At 40.4% G+C, this 23,745-nt stretch overlaps 1 protein-coding gene and 1 long non-coding RNA gene across 8 annotated transcripts in view; one reads left to right on the top strand and one right to left on the bottom strand.

Moving 5' to 3' along the window:
• LOC112587459 overlaps positions 1-12,118 on the bottom strand; it is a 39,453-nt gene extending 27,335 nt beyond the window's left edge. The window contains exon 1 of the long non-coding RNA XR_006542385.2: positions 12,058-12,118. This is a non-coding gene — a long non-coding RNA (uncharacterized LOC112587459). The remainder of the gene's footprint in view (positions 1-12,057) is intronic.
• Positions 12,102-23,745, top strand: part of MMS22L (MMS22 like, DNA repair protein) — a 126,270-nt gene continuing 114,626 nt past the window's right edge. For 2 of the 7 annotated variants that reach the window (XM_044924332.2, XM_044924331.2), the window contains exons 1-6: positions 12,135-12,281; positions 12,908-13,084; positions 14,125-14,250; positions 17,735-17,784; positions 23,355-23,442; positions 23,538-23,715. In XM_044924332.2, coding sequence (XP_044780267.2) covers positions 12,921-13,084; positions 14,125-14,250; positions 17,735-17,784; positions 23,355-23,442; positions 23,538-23,715 — 606 coding nt within the window. In that variant the 5' untranslated portion in view covers positions 12,135-12,281; positions 12,908-12,920. Of the gene's footprint in view, positions 12,282-12,907; positions 13,085-14,124; positions 14,251-17,734; positions 17,785-18,290; positions 18,619-23,354; positions 23,443-23,537; positions 23,716-23,745 lie in introns of those variants that run through there. The other 5 variants (XM_044924330.2, XM_044924327.2, XM_044924328.2 and 2 more) reach the window with 5 other exon arrangements.

Below are 23,745 nucleotides of genomic sequence, written 5' to 3'. Positions count from 1 at the left end.
AGATCGGGAAACAGTGGAAACAGTGTCAGACATTATTTTTTGGGCTCCAAAATCACTGCAGATGGTGATTGAAGCCATGAAATTAAAAGACGCTTACTCCTTGGAAGGAAAGTTATGACCAACCTAGATAGCATATTCAAAAGCAGAGACATTACTCTGCCAACAAGGTCCGTCTAGCCAAGGCTATGGTTTTTCCAGTGGTCATGTATGGACGTGAGAGTTGGACTGTGAAGAAAACTGAGCGCTGAAGAATTTATGCTTTTGAACTATGGTGTTGGAGAAGACTCTTGAGAGTCCCTTGGACTGCAAGGAGATCCAACTGGTCCATCCTAAAGATCAGTCCTGGGTGTTCATTGGAAGGACTGAGGCTGAAACTGAAACTCCAATACTTTGGCCACTTCATGCGAAGAGTTGACTCATTGGAAAAGACTCTGATGCTGGGGGGGATTGGGGGCAGGAGGAGAAGGGGACAATGGAGGATGAGATGGCTGGATGGCATCACTGACTCGATGCACATGAGTTTGAGTGAACTCCGGGGGTTGGTGATGGACAGGGAGACCTGGTGTGCTGCTATTCATGGGGTCGCAAAGAGTCGGACATGATTGAGCGACTGAACTGAATAAAGTTTTGATGGTGATTACACAACACTATGAATTTTAAAAAAGTCATAGAATTGGACAACAAAGAGTTAATTTTACTATATGAAAGTTTAAGTTGAAATTGTTTACTGCTTCACTTATGACTTTTTTTACATTAATACTTTCAACTGGAGAGAATGGAAAGGAAAAGTTCCTTCCATTCTTTCAATTTGAAAAACAATAATTCAACTTTCTTTAACCTATAGATACTTTGGAGAACAATTATAAACTGATATCATGAAAATTGTGCATATGTTAAATCTATATTTAACTATATCTATCAGGGTTTCCCTGAGAGCTCAGTTGGTGAGGAATCTGTCTGCAATGCAGGAGACCCCGGTCTGATTCCTGGGTCGGGAAGATCCCCTGGAGAAGGAAAAGGCTACCCATTCCAGTATTCTGGCCTGCAACATTCTATGGATTGTATAGTCCATGGGGTCACAAAGAGTCAGACACAACTGAGTGACTTTCACTAAATCTATCTTGGCCTTCATTTTCCTAACATATTGCCCATTCTATACCATTTGAACTTGGTTTCTAACTTATATATTTCTCTAATCATTTTATATTTTAAATTTTGTCTGTGTAATAAAATTAGAGGATTCCTCAGGGCAGGAACCATGACTTCTCATGATTTTTTAACTACCGTAGTGATAGAAATGTCTTAGAATGTTTGTAATTCCTTTTGGAATAGAATGAAATGAAATAGGGTGGGTGTTACATGTTGGATAAACTAAAGTAATAAAATAGAAGAGGGTCCCCCCTGCCTCTAATAGGTATTATCCTCCAATTCTTAGGTAATAAATCTGACACTTAGAGTTTAAGAAATTTGCCTAAAATCATACAAGTAGAAAATACAGACTGTGGGATTCAGACCTTAGGTATGCTGATCTATGAAGTGTCCTTCAAACAATGATCTCCACTTCAGCTTATCCTATAACATGGTGAACAAATTCCAGTGAAGCTGAATTGATAAAGACTCTTGACATTAGAATTTCAAAATATCAAGAGGAGGCTACAGTACTTCAGTCTTTGCTTCTTACAGAAGTCCAAGATATTAGATAGCAATGAGAGCTCCCTTAAAATTAACTTATCATATTATTGTTGAAAGGGAACTGACCTTTGGAGCCCAAAAGTTCTGACTTTTCCCCTTCCCCAAACTGTGCCTTGTGAAATCTATAAGATTCAGCTTCCTAGAATCAGGAAATTAGGTTAGGTGCTTTTTTTTTGGTGGGAAGACTCTGAGGCAGAGCTCAAGAGGAAAGAAGTTTATTAAGGAATACTCTTGGAAACAACCATCTCCACAAGAAAAGGGAAGGAAAGTAGGAATGGACAGAGGGAGATAATGACTGCAAAGTAATCTGAATGAGGCCTCAGCTACCTGATGGGATCTCTGAAGTTGAGCTCACCCTTCAGAGTTATCCCAACTTAGGGTAGGGAAAAGAAGGGCTAAGCACTTATACCTTCATGCCATTGTTATCAGATTCCAGATGCCACAATTTGGGCAAGCAAGCTCTCTTTACTGAAGGCAATTCTGAAAACGGCTGACAAGCAAGGGCTAACAAGAACATTTCAGCAGCTGGAAGGGGAATCTTCGTGGTACACCAAGGCCCATAAAGTGACTTCTCAGATTGCTCCAACTCTGATGGCATCACAAGGATTAACCAAAAAATAATTCCAAGCGAAAAATTAAAAAGGTCTTCAACTTACACACCTCCCATAGAAAAATGAAAATTAAAGAAGATACTAAGCAGAGGGAAAGTGTGTTGTAGGAACATAATTACTTATCTGCTGGGTTTCAGAGGGATAATCTTAAAGCTCCAAGGCGATTTATGACTCTTCAGTTCAGTTCAGTCCAGTAGCTCAGTCGGGTCTGACTCTTTGCAACCCCATGAACCGCAGCACGCCAGGCCTCCCTGTCCATCACCAACTCCCGGAGTCCACACAAACCGATGTCCATTGAGTCGGTGATGCCATCCAACAATCTTATCCTCTGTTGTCCCCTTCTCCTCCTGCCCTCAATCTTCCCCAGCATCAGGGTCCTTTCAAATGAGTCAGCTCTTCACATCAGGTGGCAAAGTATTGGAGTTTCAGCTTCAACATCAGTCCTTCCAATGAACACCCAGGACTGATCTCCTTTACGATGGATCGGTTGGATCTCCTTGCAGTCCAAGGGACTCTCAAGAGTCTTCACCAACACCACAGTTCAAAAGCATCAATTCTTCGGTGCTCAGCTTTCTTCACAGTCCAACTCTCACATCCATACATGACCACTGGAAAAACCATAGCCTTGACTAAACAGACCTTTGTTGACAAAGTAATGTCTCTGCTAGTTAATATGCTATCTAGGTTCGTCATAACTTTCCTTCAAAGGAGTCAGCGTCTTTTAATTTCATGGCTGCAATCACCATCTGTAGTAATTTTGGAGCCCAGAAAAATAACGTCTGACACTGTTTTCACTGTTTCCCCATCTATTTCCCATGAAGTGATGGGACCGGATGCCATGATCTTTGTTTTCTGAATGTTGAGCTTTAAGCCAACTTTTTCACTCTTCTCTTTCACTTTCATCAAGAGGCTCTTTAGTTCTTCTTCCCTTTCTGCCATAAGGGTGGAGTCATCTGCATATCTGAGGTTATTGATATTTCTCCTGGCAATCTTGATTCTAGCTTGTGCTTCTTCCAACCCAGAGTTTCTCATGATGTACTCTGCATATAAGTTAAATAAACAGGGTGATAATATACAGCCTTGATGTACTCCTTTTCCTGTTTGGAACCAGTCTGTTGTTCCATGTCCAGTTCTACCTGTTGCTTCCTGACCTGCATATAGGTTTCTCAAGAGGCAGGTCAGGTGGTCTGGTATTCCCATCTCTTTCAGAATTTCCCACAGTTTCTTGTGATCCACACAGTCAAAGGCTTTGGCATAGTCAATAAAGCAGAAATAGATGTTTTTCTGGAACTCTCTTGTTTTTTCCATGATCCAGAGGATGTTGGCAATTTGATCTCTGGTTCCTCTGCCTTTTCTAAATCCAGGTTGAACATCTCAAAGTTCATGCTTCAAGTATTGGTGAAGCCTGGCTTGGAGAATTTTAAGCATCACTTTACTAACTTGTGAGATGAGTTCAATTGTGTGGTAGTTTGAGCATTCCTTGGCATTGCCTTTCTTTGTGACTGGAATGAAAACTGACCTTTTCCAGTCCTGTGGCCACTGCGACTCTACATAGATGTTATTCAACAACTTTATTAATGTAATTCAGGTGGTGGCAATTCTGTTGTATAAAAAGCCAGACAGTAAACAGTTTAGCCTTTGTGGACTGTATACTCTTATTTGCAACCCTTAACTTCACAGCTGTAGTGAGAAAGTAACCACAAATTAATATATCAATTAATGTGTGAGTCTGAGTTCCAATAACATTTTTCTTCCAAACAGGTGGCAAGCCAAATTTGACCCATGGGTTATAGTTTGCTAATATAATGGAATTACATGAATTTTAACTCATTCCCTTTCTGAATACCACAGAGCACCATGCCAACCCTAGAACGACTGTATGACTTTCATGTGAAAGATAATAAATCCTTTTTCCTGGGAGATCATTTTCAAGATGAATTTTCTATTACCCAAAATATAAAAATTTACTTTAGATTGAGTGATCAAAAAAAGTTTCTATGAAGGAGAAGAGTTTTAGCCTCTGTAACTTAGTGTTGTAAGATAATAAAACTGATGGGTGTTTGTGAGGGCAACTTCAAGTTGTTCATCATATTTAATCTGTTCCCTAATTTTAGCTTGACAGGATAAAGATTGTTATTTCCCAGTTTGCCTAACTTTCAGCTCGACTTGACAGAGCTAAATGAAGCATATGGAAGTACTGAATTGGGTCAGAAACTGGATGAAATGCCTAGGTACATCTGGGGGTGCGTATTATTGTTTCGAAAATAAGCTCTATGATGTAGTATGTGTAAGTGAATTTAGTATGAGCAACTTTTAGAACTGAGCTTAAAAGGATACATGCCCTTCCCCCCTTTTCTCCTTTTTGCCAGATGGAAAGTACATGTGCTGGCTACAACAGGAGGAACCCTTATGGACCATGAAATGAACTTAAAATTGAACCCCACACATTGTGTAGACACAAGATATAAGAATCCTGGAATCCTGAAACCATACAAAAGCACCAGGTCTAGACTGATTTCATGACATTCATGGGAAAATAAGATGCTTTTGTTTATTGTGCCGTGCTTAGTTGCTCAGTTGTATCTGAGTCTTTGTGACCCTGTAGACTGTAGCCTGCTGGCTCCTCTGTCCATGGGGATTCTCCAGGTAAGAATATTGGAGTGCCTTGCCATGCCCTCCTCCAGGGGATCTTCCCAACCCAGGGATTGAACCTAGGTCTCCCACATACCACGTAGATTCTTTACTGTCTGAGCCATTAGAGAAGCCCATGAATACTGAAGTGGGTAGCCTATCCCTTTTCCAGGGGATCTTCCTGATCCTGAATCGACCTGGGGTCTCCTGCATTACAGGCACATTCTTTACCAGCTGAGCTACCAGGAAGATACAGTTAATTTGAGTTTTACGCCATTTGCAGCTTTGCCCAACTCAAAGTATTACAGAAATTTATGTTAAATTGAGAGTTCAACAGAAACCTCTATAAGAGAGAGAGATTTTAGCTAAGATCTCAAGGGCAAACAGGAGTGAAGCCTAGAAAAAGCAAGAGGAAAAAAAAAATCAATTCTGGCATAAGGCACAACATTTTGAGAAAGAATATAGTGTGTAAGAGGAACTGGGAGAAGGCCAGCATGGCTGATGATTTGTGAAAGAGGTGGAGGGTAGACATAGGAAGGGGTCAGATCACAAATGTTAGGAGTTAGGTTTCACTCTAAGAACAACAGGAGACCACTGACAGATTTTAAATAACCAAGAGATTTGCACCTCCCCTTGACAAGTGTGAATGGCTGTCCCCCAGAGCCTGACTGCCCATGCCCCTCCAGCCTCTTTTTAATTTTTTTTTTTAATTTTATATTGGAGTATAGTTGATTTATAGTGTTGTGTTCATTTCAGGTGTATAGCAAAGTGATTCAATTATACATATACATATATCCATATACACACTACTATATGTAACAGATAATCAACAAAGACCTACTGTATAGCACAGGGAACTCTATTCAATATTCTGTAACAACCTATATGGGTAAAGAATCTTGCCTCTTTCTGTTGGTGTCACCCGAGCCCTCCAGGCAGTCTTCTTCACAAACTTCCTCCCGAGATGCCTCAGGTCTTGCTCCTGCAGGAGCCACATACCATGTATTTACCCCAGAGGCATTACAGCTCATTCCCTCCACAGCACTGTCTCCTGACTCTGCCACCATGAGTCACACCAATCTTCTGCTTTGTCAGCACTGAGACATGGACCTGTGTGATCCCAAACACCAGGGAATACACTTCAGCCCATTTAAGTGGTTCCTGAAGTTCTCCTCCCTTGACCTGAAGAAAGAGAGGGGAAACACGTCTATGCTTAGTCTCTAAAGAAATCCTCAGTCTTAAAAGTCTAGCCCCTAGTGAATTGTTTTATATATATATATAAAGGTGGATGATCAGTTAATGATGATAAAACCAAATTTTGGCTACCTACTTTGCAATAATGATCTATTACTTCAGATAGAATATTGGGTTATAGTTAATTTTCTCAGGGTGATGTCTCAGCTGAAACTGCAAAACTAAGAAAGTATAACAACTTTCAAAAAGACCCCGCCCCCAAATACAAATATTGATAGTTAAAGACAAGAGGCAATATTTCATTCATTTATTCAAAAGTCTTTTAAAGGGCCTACTAAGGTACTATCCCAGGTGCTGAGGACATAATAATGGACAAATCTCAAGCTTATTGCCTAGTGAGGAGACAGATATGGCACAATTACTCTGTGTATATGAAGTATATTATCCTGCATATTATATATGCTATGTATAAAGGTTATGTATTCTACTTGTATGACCTGAAAATCTAACTCAGGGATGTTTAGCAAAGAATAGAACCTTCGATGTAGTCTTTGAACAGAGAAGCAGAGTACCAGAAGGCCAGAGTTGAGGACTCTGTAAGGCAGACCATAAGACGATATCCTGAGCCAGGCAAAAAAATTACCCAAGTCTTAGCTAGAAACAGGACTAAGGATATGTAACTTGGGTAGGCATCAGGAAAAGAGTAACTGGGTAACTAAGGAAAAGAGGCAGAGCAGGAAGCAGTACAGTGTCTGTGGGGTGGAAATTTTTCTCTCTGGAGGAAGCTGTCTCTCAGAGACAGGCAGATACATCACAGCTCCTTTGCTGTAGCACAGTAAAGGTAATAATATAGTACATATTACTTACACAAATGTAAAAAGAATAATTTACTTTTCCTGGACAGGAAGATGTTATGGTAGGATGTGACAGCACAAAAGTGATATATAAGAAGTGTCATATAAGAAGGCAATCCCACCAGGTAGAGAAGAGGAAAGGAGTGTTGGGCATTGGTTGCTTTGCCTGTACAGTATTTCATCTTCCTTCTTTTGGTAACAATATTCTGCTTTTGCTTTGGAGAATCACTCCTCTTTCATTTCCTGTTCTCTTAGAGTGATTATAAATTAAGTCAAGTGAAGAGGAACTAAAAAGCCTCTTGATGAAAGTGAAAGTGGAGAGTGAAAAAGTTGGCTTAAAGCTCAACATTCAGAAAACGAAAATCATGGCATCCGGTCCCATCACTTCATGGGAAATAGATGGGGAAACAGTGGAAACAGTGTCAGACTTTATTTTTCTGGGCTCCAAAAATCACTGCAGATGGTGACTGCAGCCATGAAATTAAAAGACGCTTACTCCTTGGAAGGAAAGTTATGACCAATCTAGATAGCATATTCAAAAGCAGAGACATTACTTTGCCAACAAAGGTTCGTCTAGTCAAGGCTATGGTTTTTCCTGTGGCCATGTATGGATGTGAGAGTTGGACTGTGAAGAAGGCTGAGCGCCGAAGAATTGATGCTTTTGAACTGTGGTGTTGGAGAAGACTCTTGAGAGTCCCTTGCACTGTAAGGAAATCCAACCAGTCCATTCTGAAGGAGATCAGCCCTGGGATTTCTTTGGAAGGAATGATGCTAAAGCTGAAACTCCAGTACTTTGGCCACCTCATGCAAAGAGTTGACTCATTGGAAAAGACTCTGATGCTGTGAGGGATTGGAGGCAAGAGGAGAAGGGGACGACAGAGGATGAGATGGCTGGAGGGCATCACTGACTCAGTGGACGTGAGTCTCAGTGAACTCCGGGAGTTGGTGATGGACAGGGAGGCCTGGCGTGCTGTGATTCATGGGGTCGCAAAGAGTCGGACACGACTGAGCGACTGATCTGACCTGATCTGATCTGATTCCCTATCCACTTTCTAACTCTAAATAGAACCATATATTAATACATATGTTAAGAAGCAGGAAGTAAAGGGCATGTGTGCATGCATGCATAGTCGTGTCCAACTGTTTGTGACCCCATGGACCCCATGGCCTGCCAGGTTTCTCTCTCCATGGGGTTATTCTAGCAAGAATACCAGAGTGGGTTGCCTTTTCCACCTTCAGGGGATTTTCCTGACCTAGGGATTGAACCCACATCTCCTGCGGCTCCTGTATTGGCAGGCAGATTACCACTGAGCCACCTGAGAAGCCCCAAGTAAAGGGCACAAAACAGTTTAAGTGTTTTCCAATCCGTCTTCATTCTCATAATGATACTCTGATATAGACTAGAATTCAGGGATTGCAAACTGGCAGCCAGAACGCCAACTTGGCCTAGAAATGTGTTTTTCTTGACTCGTGTAATGTTTTCCTAGTGCGTTTATATGTCTTTACACAGGGTTTACAATCTTCTGATTACCACATACTTCAATACTAGTAATCTAGTGTTAGTCGCTCAGTCATGTCTGACTTTTTAAAACCCACGGACCGCAAGTCCATGGAATGCTCCAGGCAAAAATACTAGAGTGGGAAGCCATTCCCTTCTCTAAGGGATTGGCAGATTCTTAATCTTCTGAGCCACCACGGACCTTCTGCCTTATACCAGCCCTAAGGTCGCAGGTGGACATGAAAGGAGGCCAGACTGCTTATATTGTACTATGTCGGAAGCTTTACTTACATTTTTAATGTAATTGCCACAACAGGCTTATGAGGTACAAATGGAAAATGAGACAGGCTTTGAAATCAGACCTACCTATAGAATCATCTTGAGTCTTTCTACCATACCTAAAACTCAATTCAACAATACCGTCACTAACTTAATATCCATTCAGTCCTTTAATATCCATTCACTCTTTAATACTGACTTATTGAACATCCTCAAGATGCATTTTTGAAGGTATAATGTTATGTAAAAGCAGACATGGTTCCTCTTCTCTCGAAGCTTACATTGTAGCCTGTGTTTTAGTCACTCGGTTGTGTCCAAGTCTTTGTGACCCCACGGTCTGTAGCCTACCAGGCTCCTCTGTCCATAGGATTTTCCAGGCAAGAATACTGGAGTGGGCTGCCATTTTCTTCTACACAGGATCTTCCTGACCCAGGGATCGAACCTGGGTCTCCCACAATGCAGGCAGATTCTTTACCATCTGAGCCATCAGGTAAGCAGTGTAGGATATAAATATTACCAATTACATATGTTACTATAAAGTTGCACCTGTGGTGAGTCCTTCCAAAGTGAGCTCCATGGACACCTATAATAGAGGGAGTTGGTATAATTTACAGAGATCATGGAAGACTTCTCTGAGGGTTAGATATATGAGAAGAGATCTGAAGCATGTGCAATAGTACTATGAAGGGGAAGGAAGCACATTGGAGGCAGAGAGAACAACATGTACACAGACCTTGTGGAAAAGTGCGTGCATGCCACATTGCTTCAGTCACGTCCAACTTTTTGGGACCCTGTGGACTACAGCCTGCCAGGCGCCTCTGTTCATGGGATTCTCCAGGCATGAATACTGGAGTGGGTTGCCATGCCCTCCTCCAGCTTTTCCCGACCAGGGATTGGACCTGTGTTGCCTGCATTCGCAGTAGGATTCTTTACCCAGTGAACCACTAGGGAAGCCTTTGGTGTCTTATGTTGTTGTTGGTCAGTCGCCCAGTCATGTCCAACTCTTTACAACTTCATGGACTTAGCTCACCAGACTCCTCTGTCTATGGAATTCTCCAGGCAAGAATCCTGGAGTGGGTTGCCATTCCCTTCTCCAAGGGATCTTCCCGACCCAAGGATTAAAGTTAGGTCTCCTGTACAGCACACAGATTCTTTACAGGCTGAGCCACCAGGGAATCCTATTTCCTCTATAAATGATATTATTTTTCTTTTTATATATATTGAAGCTCTATTATTTGATATATATACACTGAATATTTTATCATCTTGATGAAATTAACTCCATTTCTGTCAGCTTCACTCTATTTTTCTTCAGCCTGGACTCTACTCCATGAGCCTGAACTTTATAAGTTACATCCTTGCCCTCTGCTTTTAAGTTGGGTTTGGCCACCAATGATGAGGGACACTTCTTGGCTATTACATTGGGGAGGGAAAGAGATTTCAGTGTAGGTGTACCATGGCAATATTGTGGGTTTGGTTCTAGACCACCACAATAAAGTGAGTCACACAAATTGGTTTCCCAGTGCATATAAAATTTGTGTTTACACTATACTGTAGTCTATCAAATGTGTGATAGCATAATGTCTTTAAACAATAAGGTCTATAATTTAATTAAAAGATACTTTATTACTAAAAAAGTGCTAACCATCATTTGGGCCTTCAGCAAGTCATAATCTTTTTGTTGATGGAGAGTCTTGCCTCAGTATTGATGGCTGCTGACTGATCAGGGCAGTGGTTTCTGAAGGTTGGGGTAGCTGTGCAATTTCTTAAAATAAGACAAAAATGAAGTTTGGCATGCTGATGACTCATGAATGATTTCTCTGTAGCACAGAATGATGTTTGATAGCATTTTACCCACAGTAGAATGCCTTTCAAAACTGAAGTCGATCCTCTCAAACCCTGTCGATGCTTTTTCAGCTAGGTTTATATACTAGTCTAAATCCTATGTTGTCACTGCAACAACTGATTAAATTTGCTGTCTTACATGGGGCTGGTTTGTGGCACCCCAAAGGAATCATAATAGTATCATCAACGCTCACAGATCACCATAATAAATCTACTAATTAAAAAGTTTTAAATATTGTGACAGTTACCAAAATGTGACACAAGACATGAAGTGAGCAAATGCTATTGGAAAAATGGTACTAATGGACTTGTTAAATGTAGGGTTTCCACAAACCTTCACTTTGTAAAAACACAGTTATCTAGGAGGCACAAGAAAACAAACCACAACAAAAATGAGGTCTGCCTGTACCTAATCCTTTAGCTCCTTCCTGTTGGGTTCAGGTTGACATTGGCTATACTCCTTCATTAAGGTAGCAAAAGTGCCTATCATGTGGGTGGCATCTCCAACAGCAGTTAAGTCTCCCTGGGACCTGGCAATCTCTTTTCCCTTACCTCTTAAGTCTAAAAGTAATCATGTCTCTGATCAGTTCTGGGAGCTTCACCATCACTTTTTGTTTCCTGGTAATACCACCCACCTCTTTGTAAAGTGCCCCTTCATTAAGCACCTTATGTCTCTTGAGCATGCCATCAGTTATTTGCTGGGGGTTCATACTGATACACCACCTATGAAAGTAGTAGCTTAAATTATTTCAGAAAATTTATTAATTCTTTACACTCCACTCGTTTAACCAAATTGACTACTCAACAACAGACACTTGAAAAAGGAAAAAGGGGTCTATTTCGCTATTACACCCAGGACAAACTATATTTGGATGAAAGAGCAATGGAGAATACTCAAATTACAGCAGAACATTTAAATGAGAAATTCCCATGTTTTGTTGACACTGAAGACGGCTGAACGGTGTTATCTCTGATTTAGACTGAAAAGTCTTTACAAAAGTGTCCAAGGTTAAGTGTCTTAAACCTGTCCAGATAATGTTGTTAAGGGGGGGGGAGGGGGGAAGGGGAGGCGCACAACAGTTTTTATACCGAAATCAAGTTCCATGTGACCTACTCAGTGTTTCCACCCACTGGAGTAACCTCATTTTTGCACCTGCCTTGTCCACATCCATGAACAAAGGCATCTACGACCTCGACAAAACAGCTGCTGGGACTAGCCCAGCAACTAGAGGCTCAGGCACGGCCCTCAGACACCCGCTTGCGATTGGCTCCAGTGGAGCTCTTTTCTTAAGTTCGGCCAGACTACAAACCCCGCGGTCCCTAAATCTCGTTCACCTCAGCCCGTTTCCTTCTTAAGTGAGATTCCGCCTTCCGGCCCAAAGTACCAATTAAAACTACCAAAGGGAGGGAAAAAAAAAAAATAAGAAGAAAGTAAAAATGCAAATAGCCTTACGGAGTCCTGGACTGGAAGATTATCGCGAGAACTTGAGGAGTGCCGACGGGGTCCCTCAGAGATCTCGCGAGCGCACCTCCGGGGGCGGGCTTCTCCGTGGCCCCGCCCTCATTGAACGCAGGCGTCTTGGCGGGAATTTCGTCGGTTTGTGATCTAGGCCCCCACGGACTCGCTGGCTCTGGCCGGGACCGCCGGGGCGGATCTCGGGGATTCAGAGTGAGTAGGTACGACGTGCACCAAACCAAGGGCGCCGGGGTGTGCAGGACACCGGATCCCCTCGCCCTGTAGTCGGCCCACGCAGATCGCTGCCTTGTGCGGACCTGGCGGGACTTGCCCAGGCCGGGAGAGCGGCGATTTGCTCTGGGCCCTCTGGATCCACGCCTGGAGTCGGCCGGGGAGCTTGCAGTTCCGACACTGCGGGGAGACTGGCTCAGTGCGGTGTAGTAACTTAGCGGAGGTCGCAGGTCTAGTCGAGCTCTGGGCTTGAGGCTGAATCTGTCCTGCCAACATTTTTTTTTTGTTCTCCCCCACTTCACCCTGTACTGGGCTGCAGGGCCTGACGTAGAGGGGATTTTTAAGTTCCTGCCACAGCCAGTCCGGGGCACAGTCTAAATTCTGACAGCCTTGATCTAGGGGAGTCGGTGGGCAGTGGCGGGTTGGGGTGGGAGGTATATATTTATTGAGGATTTATTTCGCTTCTCGTTTTTTTCCTGTGTGCTGGGGTGGGGGGCGTTTGGGGAACTTTTTTGAGGTCACCCCAAATTTCTCGGCCCTCCCCACCTCCAGGAATCACATCATAACTTCTTTGGAGCCCTTACTGATAGTCATTAATGAACTCCAAAAATTTCAGGAAATGGTAAACAATGGATAACTGTCCCCCTGCGTCCACGTTTCTGACCGACAGCTTGGAACTGGAACTGGAGACAGAATGGTGCAATCCCCCTTGCTTTTCTTGTGATTTTGACAACAGAGGAGGAGGAAAACATTTTTCTGGAGAGTCCTACCTTTCCAGTGGAGCTCTTAAGCGGTAGGTTAAAAAAAATCGGAAACTGTTTTTTCCTATTTAGAGTTCAGGAGTCTGTTTAGGTATGTTATTTAATTAAGACTTCAGTCAATTAAACTTTAATGTTCATCCGGCACTGTTTTTGTAAATCGGCTCGAATTACCATACGGATGCACGCTAATAGTTCTGTTGGTTTCTTGTTAGAGCATGCACACACCTGAAAGATTTTTGGAAGGATAATTTCCTTGCTACCTGCTGTTCTCTCACCTCACCGCTGCCTCAGCTTTGGAGTAGGGAGCCGGACACTAGTTTTACCTTTTACTTAAAGTGAATTATAAACTATCTGGGCTTTTTGAAGTGGCACATTTTTTTTGTTGCTCCAGAGTCTTCTAATTCTGTATATTTACACGTACAGAAGTCTTATAGGGCTTTGTTTTAAGCTTTTTTTTTTTTTAACTTTCGAGTAAGTGCTCTAGATTGTGTAAATTCACAGAAATATTATCCTTCCAGTCTCTTGTCTTGAACAGTTGTATATTCATATTTAAGTAAAACTCCTGTTATTGAAATATTTTGGAAATACCTGCTGAGGCAGTTTTATTCAGAACAGAAACCATTTTTGTTGATTTTTACAATTGTACCTTCTTTCAGACCTTAAAAGATGTTATTCGACTTGATTATGCCCTTTTTTAGACATGGCTCAGAGTAACTTTAACTGTTTTAAAAATTAAATGTCCCCTCAAAGGGTGAAACTCTACAACTGAAGACCACTGTTGAATGCAGGTGAAAGTATGTTCCCTATGCAAAGTATGTTCCACCTTTTTCCCTCAAGTTATAGTGCTCTTTAGTTACACTTTTCTTTTTAAAAAATCATAATATAGGGTTGAATTCTTAATATAGTTCATTTATAGTATTAGTGAGATACAAGGTACCAAGGCATTACCTGACGTTTAACATTATTGTTGACATGTCATGGGTAATACGGATTCATATAATGTCAGAAACTCCTGCTATAGTATGAGATATAGCATACATTTTGTGAAATTGAATCAGAATTTTTATTTCAGAGTAATTTTGAATCTTGATCCTTTACCAACGAATTTTGAAGAGGATACAGTGGAAATATTTGGCATTGAGTGGGTTACTGAAACAGCGTTAGTGAATTCATCTCGAGTTCTCTTTCATCTATTCAGGTATGTTTTGTATTTTTTAAAAAACTGCCATTGAGTGAATATGCTGTTCAGTTTTTTTTTTTTTTTTTGCTATTCAGTTTTAAGTTACATTTCTGGGTGGTTTCTAATACTAACATCACAAAAACAACTATAGGATTTTGATTGCTGCTCACCTGGTTATCTTACCAGTAACAGTGCTTAAGCAGTAATGCTTGATGGAGTAATGGTTTTAATGAGTTTATTCTTTTAGTGGTTTTGCAGAATTTTTATTCTGTTGTATTTGACATTGGGCTTCTGCAGTGGCTCAGTAGTAAAGAATCTGCCTGCAATGTAGGAGACGCAGGAGACATGGGTTCAATCCTTGGGTCTGGAAGATCCCCTGGAGGAGGAAATGGCAACCCACTCCAGTATCCTTGCCTGGGAAATCTCACGGACAGAGGAGCCTGGTGGGCCACAGTACATAGGGTCACAAAGAGTTGGACATGACTGAACACACACACACATATTTGACATCATTTATTGAAAACAAATATTTAAGGCTTTGAAGTATACCATAACTTTGGAAGAAAAATAAAATACTTTTGTTGCTTTTTGTTGTTTAGTCGCTCAGTCCTGTCTGACTGTTTTGTAACCCTGTGGACTGCAGCACACCAGGCCTCCCTGTCCTTCTCTATGTCCTGTAGTTTGCTCAAACTCGTGTCTATTGAGTCGATGATCCTATTCAACCACTTCATCCTTTGTCACCCCCCTTCTGCTGTCCTCAGTCTTTCCTAGCATTAGGGCTGCTTAATAGACATAATTTTTCAGTAATCTTTAGAGAATGAACTCAGACTTTTCAGACTGTGTAACAGAAATATGATTAATTAATCTGGACAACATTAAAAAATGTTAATGAAAATTTTAAACATACTCAAATATAGAGAGAATAGTATAGAGAACCCTCACATACCTTCCCTCAGTTATGATAAACATCATGATTTATCACATTTCCTTCTGTCCCTTTCCCTCTACCTTTGGCTTAAATACTTTTAAAGCAGATTCCAGGTATCATGCCATTTCACCCTTAAATACTTTGGTATATATCTCTTAAAAATATGAACTTAAAAAAAAAAATAAACATTACTCATTATCACAATTAATTAAATTGAAATGATTCATTATTACTTAAAACCCAGTCCATAATTCAGATTTGAGATTTGGAGTTACTTATCAAAGGCAAATATTGTCTCAAAATACATTAAGAATGTATACATGGTAATTCTAAAGTTTACCTGAAAGCACAAAAGATCCCAAATAGCCAAAACAATCCTGAGAAAGAAGAACAAAGCTGGAGTCATCACATGTTCTGATTTCAAACTATATTACCAAGGTATAGTAAACAAATATCATGTTATTGGCATAAAAACAGACATATAGATGAATGGAACAGAATTGAGATAACAGAAATAAATCTACACCTAAATAGAGACAGTTAATTACTGGCAAAGGAGCAAAGAACATACATTAAAGAAAGGGCAGTCTCTTCAATAAATGCTGTTGGGAAAATTAGACAATCACAGGTAAAAGACTGAAACCAGGCCACCATCTTATACACAAAAATTAACTCAAACTGGATTAAAAGCTTGAATATAAGACCTGAAAGAATAAAATATCTAGAAGAAAATAAAGGCAGTGATCTCACTGACATCAGTCTTAGCAATGTTTTTCTGGCTTTGACTCCAAAGGCAAGGGAAACAAGCAAAAAATAAATAAATGTGACTACATCAAGCTAAAAAAGTACGCACAGCAAACAATCATCAAAGTGAAAAGGCAACCTACTGGAGGGGAGAAGGCATTTGCAAGTCATCAGTCAGACAGTTCAGTTGCTCAGTCATGTCCGACTCTTTGCGGGTCATATATTTGGTTAATATAAGGGGTTAGTATTCATTTAGCTCAACAACAACAAAAAAATCTGAAAAAAATGAGCAGAGAATCTGAATAGATATTTTTCTAAAGAATAGTTAGAGACAGCCAACAGGCACATGAAAGGATGTTCAACATGACTTAAGGAAATGATGTCACATCACATCTGACTGTTATCAAAAAGAAAAGAAAGAACAAAATGAAGAAGATATGGAGAAAAGGGAACCCTTGTGCCCTGTTGGTGAGAATGTAAATCGCTGCAGCCACTATGGAAAACTGTATGGAGGTTTTAAAAAATTAAGATAGAACTACCCTATGACCTAGCTATTCCACTTCTGGCTATTTATCCAAAGGACATAGAAACACTAATTTGAAAAGATAGATTCATCTCCTGTGTTCATTATAGCATTATTTTTAGTAGTCAGGATATGAAGATATAGAAACAACCTATGCGTCGTTCGATGGATGAATGGATGAAGAAATTTTAACTGTATTTATGTATACACTTATATATATATACATTTTAAAAATTATATATACATATATGTATATACACAATGGAATATCATTCAGACTTAATAACGAATGGAATCCTGCCATTTGCAGCAACATGGATGGACCTCAAGGGTATTATACATAGTGAAATAAGTCAGAGAGTGACAAATACTGTATGACTTCACATGGAATCTAAATAAAGCAAATGAACAAACAATAAAACAAACTCAGATACAGAAAACCAGTTAGTGGTTACCAGAAGGGAAGGAGTTGAGGATGTCGGTGAAAAAGGTGAATCGAGTCAACTGTATGGTGATGGAGAGTGATTAGACTTGTGATGGTGATCATGTGGTAGTGTACATAGACGTGGAATTACAGTGCTGTATACTTAAAACTTACATAATTAAAAAAGAATGTATACATGATACATTTAAATGAAAATAGAAAGGTTGAGTGATTTCTCCTCTCACCCTGATCCCATGGAACCTGTGCCATGTTATATGTTTTGTTGGGAAAACAGTCTGAGTGATTCTGTATTATCTTAAACATTAAAGAATGAGTTTAGTCTTATCCAGGTCATAGGTTATAAATATGGCTCCGTCTTTAGGGAGTTAAAAAACGCAACTAGGAAGAGAATGGCAAGAGAAGATTATTGTGAGAAATTAAGGTGGAACATCATAAATTAAAATTTTCCCTGATTAGTCTACGTTACATATTCTATTCCTTTTCAGAACTCCTATTGTGTAATTATATGTCACAGTTTAACATTTCCTTATGTTACTGTTAACCTAGGATGTTTAATGTAACTATCTTAAACTTCTTAGAGATATAAACAGTATCTTCTTGATGTTGAAATCTATATTTAATTTTTGAGATAAATGTATCTCTTAGTTGTTTTTGGGAGGACAGACATAGGCATGTTTTATCTTCTCTCAAAGTGTTTACTACCTGAAGGTGATGCTAATAAACATTCATGAAACATCAAACATTATTCAGGAATGAGAGGCATTGAAGCTGTGTAAAAGATTTGGAAACACTATCTATAACTAATTGTTACATACTTTAAACTGTTCAAAAACTAATTCTTACCCTACATTTTTTAAATTAGGCAACAGTTATACAACTTGGAAACCTTATTACAGGCCAGCTGTGATTTTGGTAAGTTTTAAGTGTGTTTAAAGACAAAAAGAAATGGCTCTCTTTCCGTGACTTGTACATGGGTCTATCATGTGTCATTGGATATCATCATAACTTGAAGGAAGTGTTAGTTCAGAAGTTCAGGAGACAGTTATATTTAGTGTTCAGAAAAAGTATGACACTTAAATTTTGCTCCTGTATGAAATTTATGGTATTTTTCCAAATCTGCAAGTAAAATTGATTTAAGGCCAAACATCTCTGAAGTGAGTTAGTAACTTGCTTTGGGGGTGGGGAGTGTGGTGGAAATGTAAAGTGCCAGACCTCATGCCAGCTTCTTGTTTTCCTTTGGTGCTTCCCGTTTTTGTTTTTATTGTGGGGTAATTGGTATAGTTAAGGTAGTGAAGGGAGTTGAAGGGCAGTGTGTTTCAGTACAGGCTAGCTGCCTCTCCTTTGAACAGTTTCAGTTCAGTATAGTCTTCAGAATCATGACTGTGTGGTCAGCCTGGGTTCCAGCCCTAGCAAATTGCAGGCCTCACAAAAGGTTCCCACCTCACTGAGTGTTCGTGAGGACTAAATGGCATAATGCATGTTAGGTGCTTAGCTTAGGATCTTTTGTTATGCCCAGCAACCACAGATCACGCAAAACACACCTTTGGTCAAAAAAGTTTTATTAGCTTAGGAGGCAAGGGAGAGAAACGCATCATGAGGAACAGTTGGGGCCTCTCAGCAAGTGGAATTAGGGAGGGGTTTGTGTAGGGTATGCGCTTGCGCAGACTAATTTTGGGTCGAGTTTAAGAGGCTTTATTCTGGATTTGATGCTGCTCAGAAGCTGGAGCAACTTGGTGACAGCGTATGGTAATTTTAAATTTTTTTTAGAAGGTGGAACAAAAAGGAGGAGGCAAGGGTAGGTTCTAGTTAGTGATGAAGCGATAGTCATCTTAGCTGGAAGAGGGGGATATTCTGTTCTTGGACCTTGTTTCCGTGTAGTTGTGTAGTGCCCTGTTTCTGTGTCAAACATAATTACTGAGGCGGTTTGTTGTTTTTTTCTTGTTTCACCAAAATCATGGAGTGACTTTGTGTGATTATTTTTGATAATGTATGACTGTTTAATTTCATTAGGAAACTTCATGGCCTTAACTGTTGTCTGCTGCCAGGGCTGTTCTGTTTTCTCAGTTGGTCCTCAGTAAATACTGACTATTCCTGTTCTGTTGCCACCCAAGTCCCTCCTTCATGTGCAAGGTGCTGATGAATCAAAGAGGAAAATTATGCTACTGAAGAGTTTGCAGTTGAGTAAAACAGATAAACAAGCATAATTGGCATGGCAAATGGAAAAGTGTAATGATAAAGACATGTGCAAGTTGCTACAGGAACCGAGGGGTTTATCTGTTTATATGCTCATCACTGGATGATACCAGATCTGGGGCTTCAAGGATGAGCAGGACTTAGCCAGGCAAAAGCTTGTGGACAAGTGTTGGGGATAGGCTTAGTTCAGGTATGAGACAACTTTGTGACAAAGACATTTGACGTGTGTAAAAACATAAAAGCTGGGAGAAAAGGGAGTAAGTGGTGATTATGTCGTTGGACTATGTTAGGAATTAATTTTTGGAAGGGAGGCACTTATAGGTGTCTTTGTAAGCAGTGCCAAAAAGTGACAATTTTACTTTTAAACCCCTGGAGAGCCTCTACAAGACTGTAGGGGAAACAGCGAAAATACCTTTACTATATAGAATGACTTAATTAAATTGGGTTTGTGGAAGGCATTTATTATGCAGGATTATTCCTTGAAAAGCTGTTATGGACCTAAAATCACTACAGTGGGCCATTTGTTGAAATGGTTACTTGTTACACTGACATTTTGGCTCCTTTAGTTGCTTAAAAAAAAAAAAAAACAATGACAGATTTATTGGGCTGCTGCTAAGTCGCTTCAGTCGTGTCCGACTCTGTGTGACCCCATAGACGGCAGCCCACCAGGCTCCCCCGTCCCTGGGATTCTCCAGGCAAGAACACTGGAGTGGGTTGCCATTTCCTTCTCCAATGCATGAAAGTGAAAAGTGAAAGTGAAGTCGCTCAGTCGTGTCCGATCCTCAGTGAACCCATGGACTGCAGCCTACCAGGCTCCTCCGTCCATGGGATTTTCCAGGCAGGAGTACTGGAGTGGGGTGCCATTGCCTTGTCCGGATTTATTGGGCAGGTTAGCAGTATTGAAGACTATCCCTACGTCAGCTTGGGCTTCCCAGGTGGTGCAGTGGTAAGGAATCCGCCAATTCAAGAGACACAGGTTCGATCCTTGGCTTGGGAAGATCCTTTGAAGTAGGAAATGGCAACCCGCTCCACTGTTCTTGCCTGGAAAATTCCATGGACAGATGAACCTGGTGGGCTACAGTCCATGAGATTGCAAAGAGTTGGACACGACTGAGCACACAGCACACGCACATCGGCTTACCCCTCCCATGCAAGCTGTACCTGGGGTTTGTTAGTAAACTCCTGTAAACCCTTGCCCCTCAACCCTCTCCAGAAAGCCCTTAGGGTCAGTTACTGATGTGCACATGGTTCTTGTTCTCCCGTTGATTATACTCCAAGGATTGCTTTCCTGTTGAGGCAGAATAGTATACATAATATAATGTTATTTTTTATTTTATTTTATTTTTTTACTGCTGCTGCTGCTAAGTCACTGCAGTCGTGTCTGACTCTGTGACCCCATAGACTACCTGGTATTAAATATAGCTGTTAATGTTACTCCTTTTTTGGTACTGTATTTTTTTGTCTCTAGACATTTCATCTGGATTTTATATTTTCCATTTCTGTTCTCATATTTTTTTAATCTGTCTTTAACATATGGAATATATCTACAGCTGCTGTTTTTAACTTTACAGATTCTTTCATCATTGTCATTTCCGGGTTTGTTTGTATTGACTTTTTCCTCATAGTTTTAGGATATATTCTTCTGCTTTTTTGAACATTTAGTAATTTTTTCTTGTGTGATGGACTTTGTAGCTTTTACATTGCTGCTTTCTGAATTTTCTTGTATTCCTAAAACTACTGTTGAATTTTGTTCTGGCTCATTGTTGAATACTTGTAATCCATTGGATCTTTTTGAAGCTTGTAAATTTTGTTAGGACTTTTAAAAAGTAGCCTTTAGTCTAATGTTAATTCAGCTCTAGTAAGACTTCTGAGGCTTTTTTCTGATTTATTACTTTTTTTAAATTCTTGCTGGTGGGAACTTAAACTGTTCCTTGATCTTCATAAGCTTTGTAGGAAATTGTTTTCTGGTATTTTTCTCTGGCCTGCAGATCAGTACTTAGTCAAAGACTCAAAAGGGACCCTCTGCACATCTCCAGGTTCTTTTTTGTGTAGCCATTTTTTTCTTCTTTGGTACTTTTGCCCTGCAAATTTAGATCCTTAAACTCAGATCTCGTGTTTTCTCAAATCAGTGATCTGGGCTCTGAATTCTTTGCCCCTGTGCTGCAGTCTGGAAACTGTCTCTAGTGGGAAGCTGGTATAGTCTTGGAACTCATCTCCTCTCTGGATTAGGAGTCTTGTGTTGCCTTTGTCCAATGCCTGAAAACTCTTGTTTTATGGATTTTTTTTTTTTTTTTTTTAAGTTTAAGATGAGAGATGAGAAAGTATAATTTCCTTTACTCCATTTTGGCTAGATGCAGCAGTTCATAGCAGTTGTTTTTTTAATAAGAGTACCGCCTTTTTGGTCTGAGAATTGTGACACTGGGGGATTGTTATGACTTTTGTAAGCAAAGTAAAATTAAGCTGTAGACGTGCATTGCACTTGTTGATACGTAGATACGTGCACAGTATGTTGACACTTACATTCGTATTGGTTTTGCCAAAATGGTATCCATGTTTGCTCATTTGAATACGAATTTTAAATTAAGTTTTTCTTTATGTTTAATATGAATAATAATCCGTTGCCTATAGTAAGGGGCTTTGTTTGTTTTTCCTCCTTTTCCTGCCTCTTTTATTTCAGCTCCTTGAAAGTGAAAGTCACTTAGTCGTGTCTGACTCTTTGCGACCCCATGGACTATAAAGTCAGAGAGGGCATTGACAACCCACTCCATAACTCTTGTCTGGAAAATCCCATAGACTGAGGAGCCTGGTGGGCTGCAGTCCATGGGGTCGCTAAGAGTCGGACACGACTGAGTGACTTTACTTTGACTTTTCGCTTTCATACATTAGAGAAGGAAATGGCAACCCACTCCAGTATTCTTGCCTGGAGAATCCCAGGGATGGGGGATCTCACAGAGATCGCACAGAGTTGGACATGACTAAAGCAACTTAGCAGCAGCAGCAGCCTTGGAATTCTCCAGGCCAGAATACTGGAGTGAGTAGCCTTTCCTTTCTCCAGGGGATCTTCCCAACCCAGAGATCAAACCCAGGTCTCCAGCATTGCAGGAGGATTCTTTACCAGCTGAGCCACAAGGGAAGCCCAGGAATACTGGAGTGGGTAGCCTATCCCTTCTCCAGTGGATCTTCCTGACCCAGGAATTGAACCACAGTCTCCTGCATTGCAGGCGGGTTCTTTAGCAACTGACCTATCAGGGAAGCCCCTTCCTCCTCAGATCTATTGCTAATAATCAGGCTCCTGGAGTCTTCTCTCTGTACATCTTTTCCTACATGTACTATCTCATCAGTTACTTTATTTCTAAATAATAACAACACCAAAAGTTGAAACATTCCAGTCTCCTTCGCATTCCAGGCTTTGCATGTCAAACTGCCTGACATCTGTCCTTGGATTGCTCAATCCAAGTACGTCCATGATGTCCTCCAAAACCAGCTCATGCTGCCCATGTTTTCTCCACTTATTACCTGGTGCTAACTGTTGCCTATAAGTCATTTTTGATTCTTTCATTTCCTTTAAACTCATATCTAATCCATCAAACTCCCAGTAGGTTTATGATCAAAATATACTTTCAACCTATCCACTTTCCTGTGATCTCTTTAATTACGGCTACAGGTCTCTTAACACATCCTCCTTAGCCCTTCTATAATTTTGAGTACAAAATCTGCTTTAAATGTACATCAATTCCTGTTCCTCCTAAATCAGAACCCAGTGAAAGGTCATCTACTGTATTAGAATGAAATCAAAACTCATAATGACTTGTAAGGCTGCCTATCACTTATTCCTGTTTTTCATTAAGCCTGAACCCATGCCATCTTTCCCTTACTTCAGTATTTACATCAGCAAAAATTATCTGGGTGGTTACTATGTGCAAAACACTCATAACCACTCTAGGGAAAAATGAGTCAGCCAGAAAACAAAAGCGGAGAAAACATGAGAATTATAGGAAAGTGAGGAGGAAGGAAGACTGGCAGCATATGGTATCAATGAACCAGGTGTAGGGAATACTTCTGTAAGGGCAAGTTAACTGAAGACAGGTGTGTCCATTAGATTGGACAACATTGGTTTCACTGGTGACCTTAAGAGCAGTTTTTTTGTGTGGGGAGGGCAGGGGGATAGTGAGAATCAGTTGAAACAAATGAAAAGATAGAGAATTTCTGCTTATACGGCTTATAGAATTTTTTTGTCACTGATCACTGATTCTTTAAACCGTGATTAACGTTACCTATTTTGGTTTTAGGGAAGATATCAACGCTGCATTGCAAAGCACACAATATTAGGCAGCTCTGTGTAACATTTCTTCATTATGTTAAAGTTTTCATCTTCAGGTAGGCTGTCAGATGAGTAATACGAATAATACATGAATTTCTGAATGCACATTTATCCAGACTCTAATTACCTTTTGGATCTCATCATGTTTTAGGTCCCTGCAAGTACGCAATGCTGAAAGTCATGTTCCTGTCCATCCCTACGAGACTTTGGAGGCACAGCTTCCCTCAGTGTTGGTTGATGAGCTCCATGGGTTACTCTTGTATATAGGACACCTATCAGAACTTCCCACTACGAATACAGGAGCATTTGTAAATCAAAACCAGACTAAGGTTTGATTTGTTACATTTAATTTTTGAAGT

The sequence above is a fragment of the Bubalus bubalis genome, chromosome 10 (assembly GCF_019923935.1).
Source record: "Bubalus bubalis isolate 160015118507 breed Murrah chromosome 10, NDDB_SH_1, whole genome shotgun sequence".
NCBI classification, from domain to species: domain Eukaryota; kingdom Metazoa; phylum Chordata; class Mammalia; order Artiodactyla; family Bovidae; genus Bubalus; species Bubalus bubalis.
The sequence above is the reverse complement of the archived record's forward strand: the minus strand, read 5'-3'. Positions and strand labels throughout refer to the sequence as shown.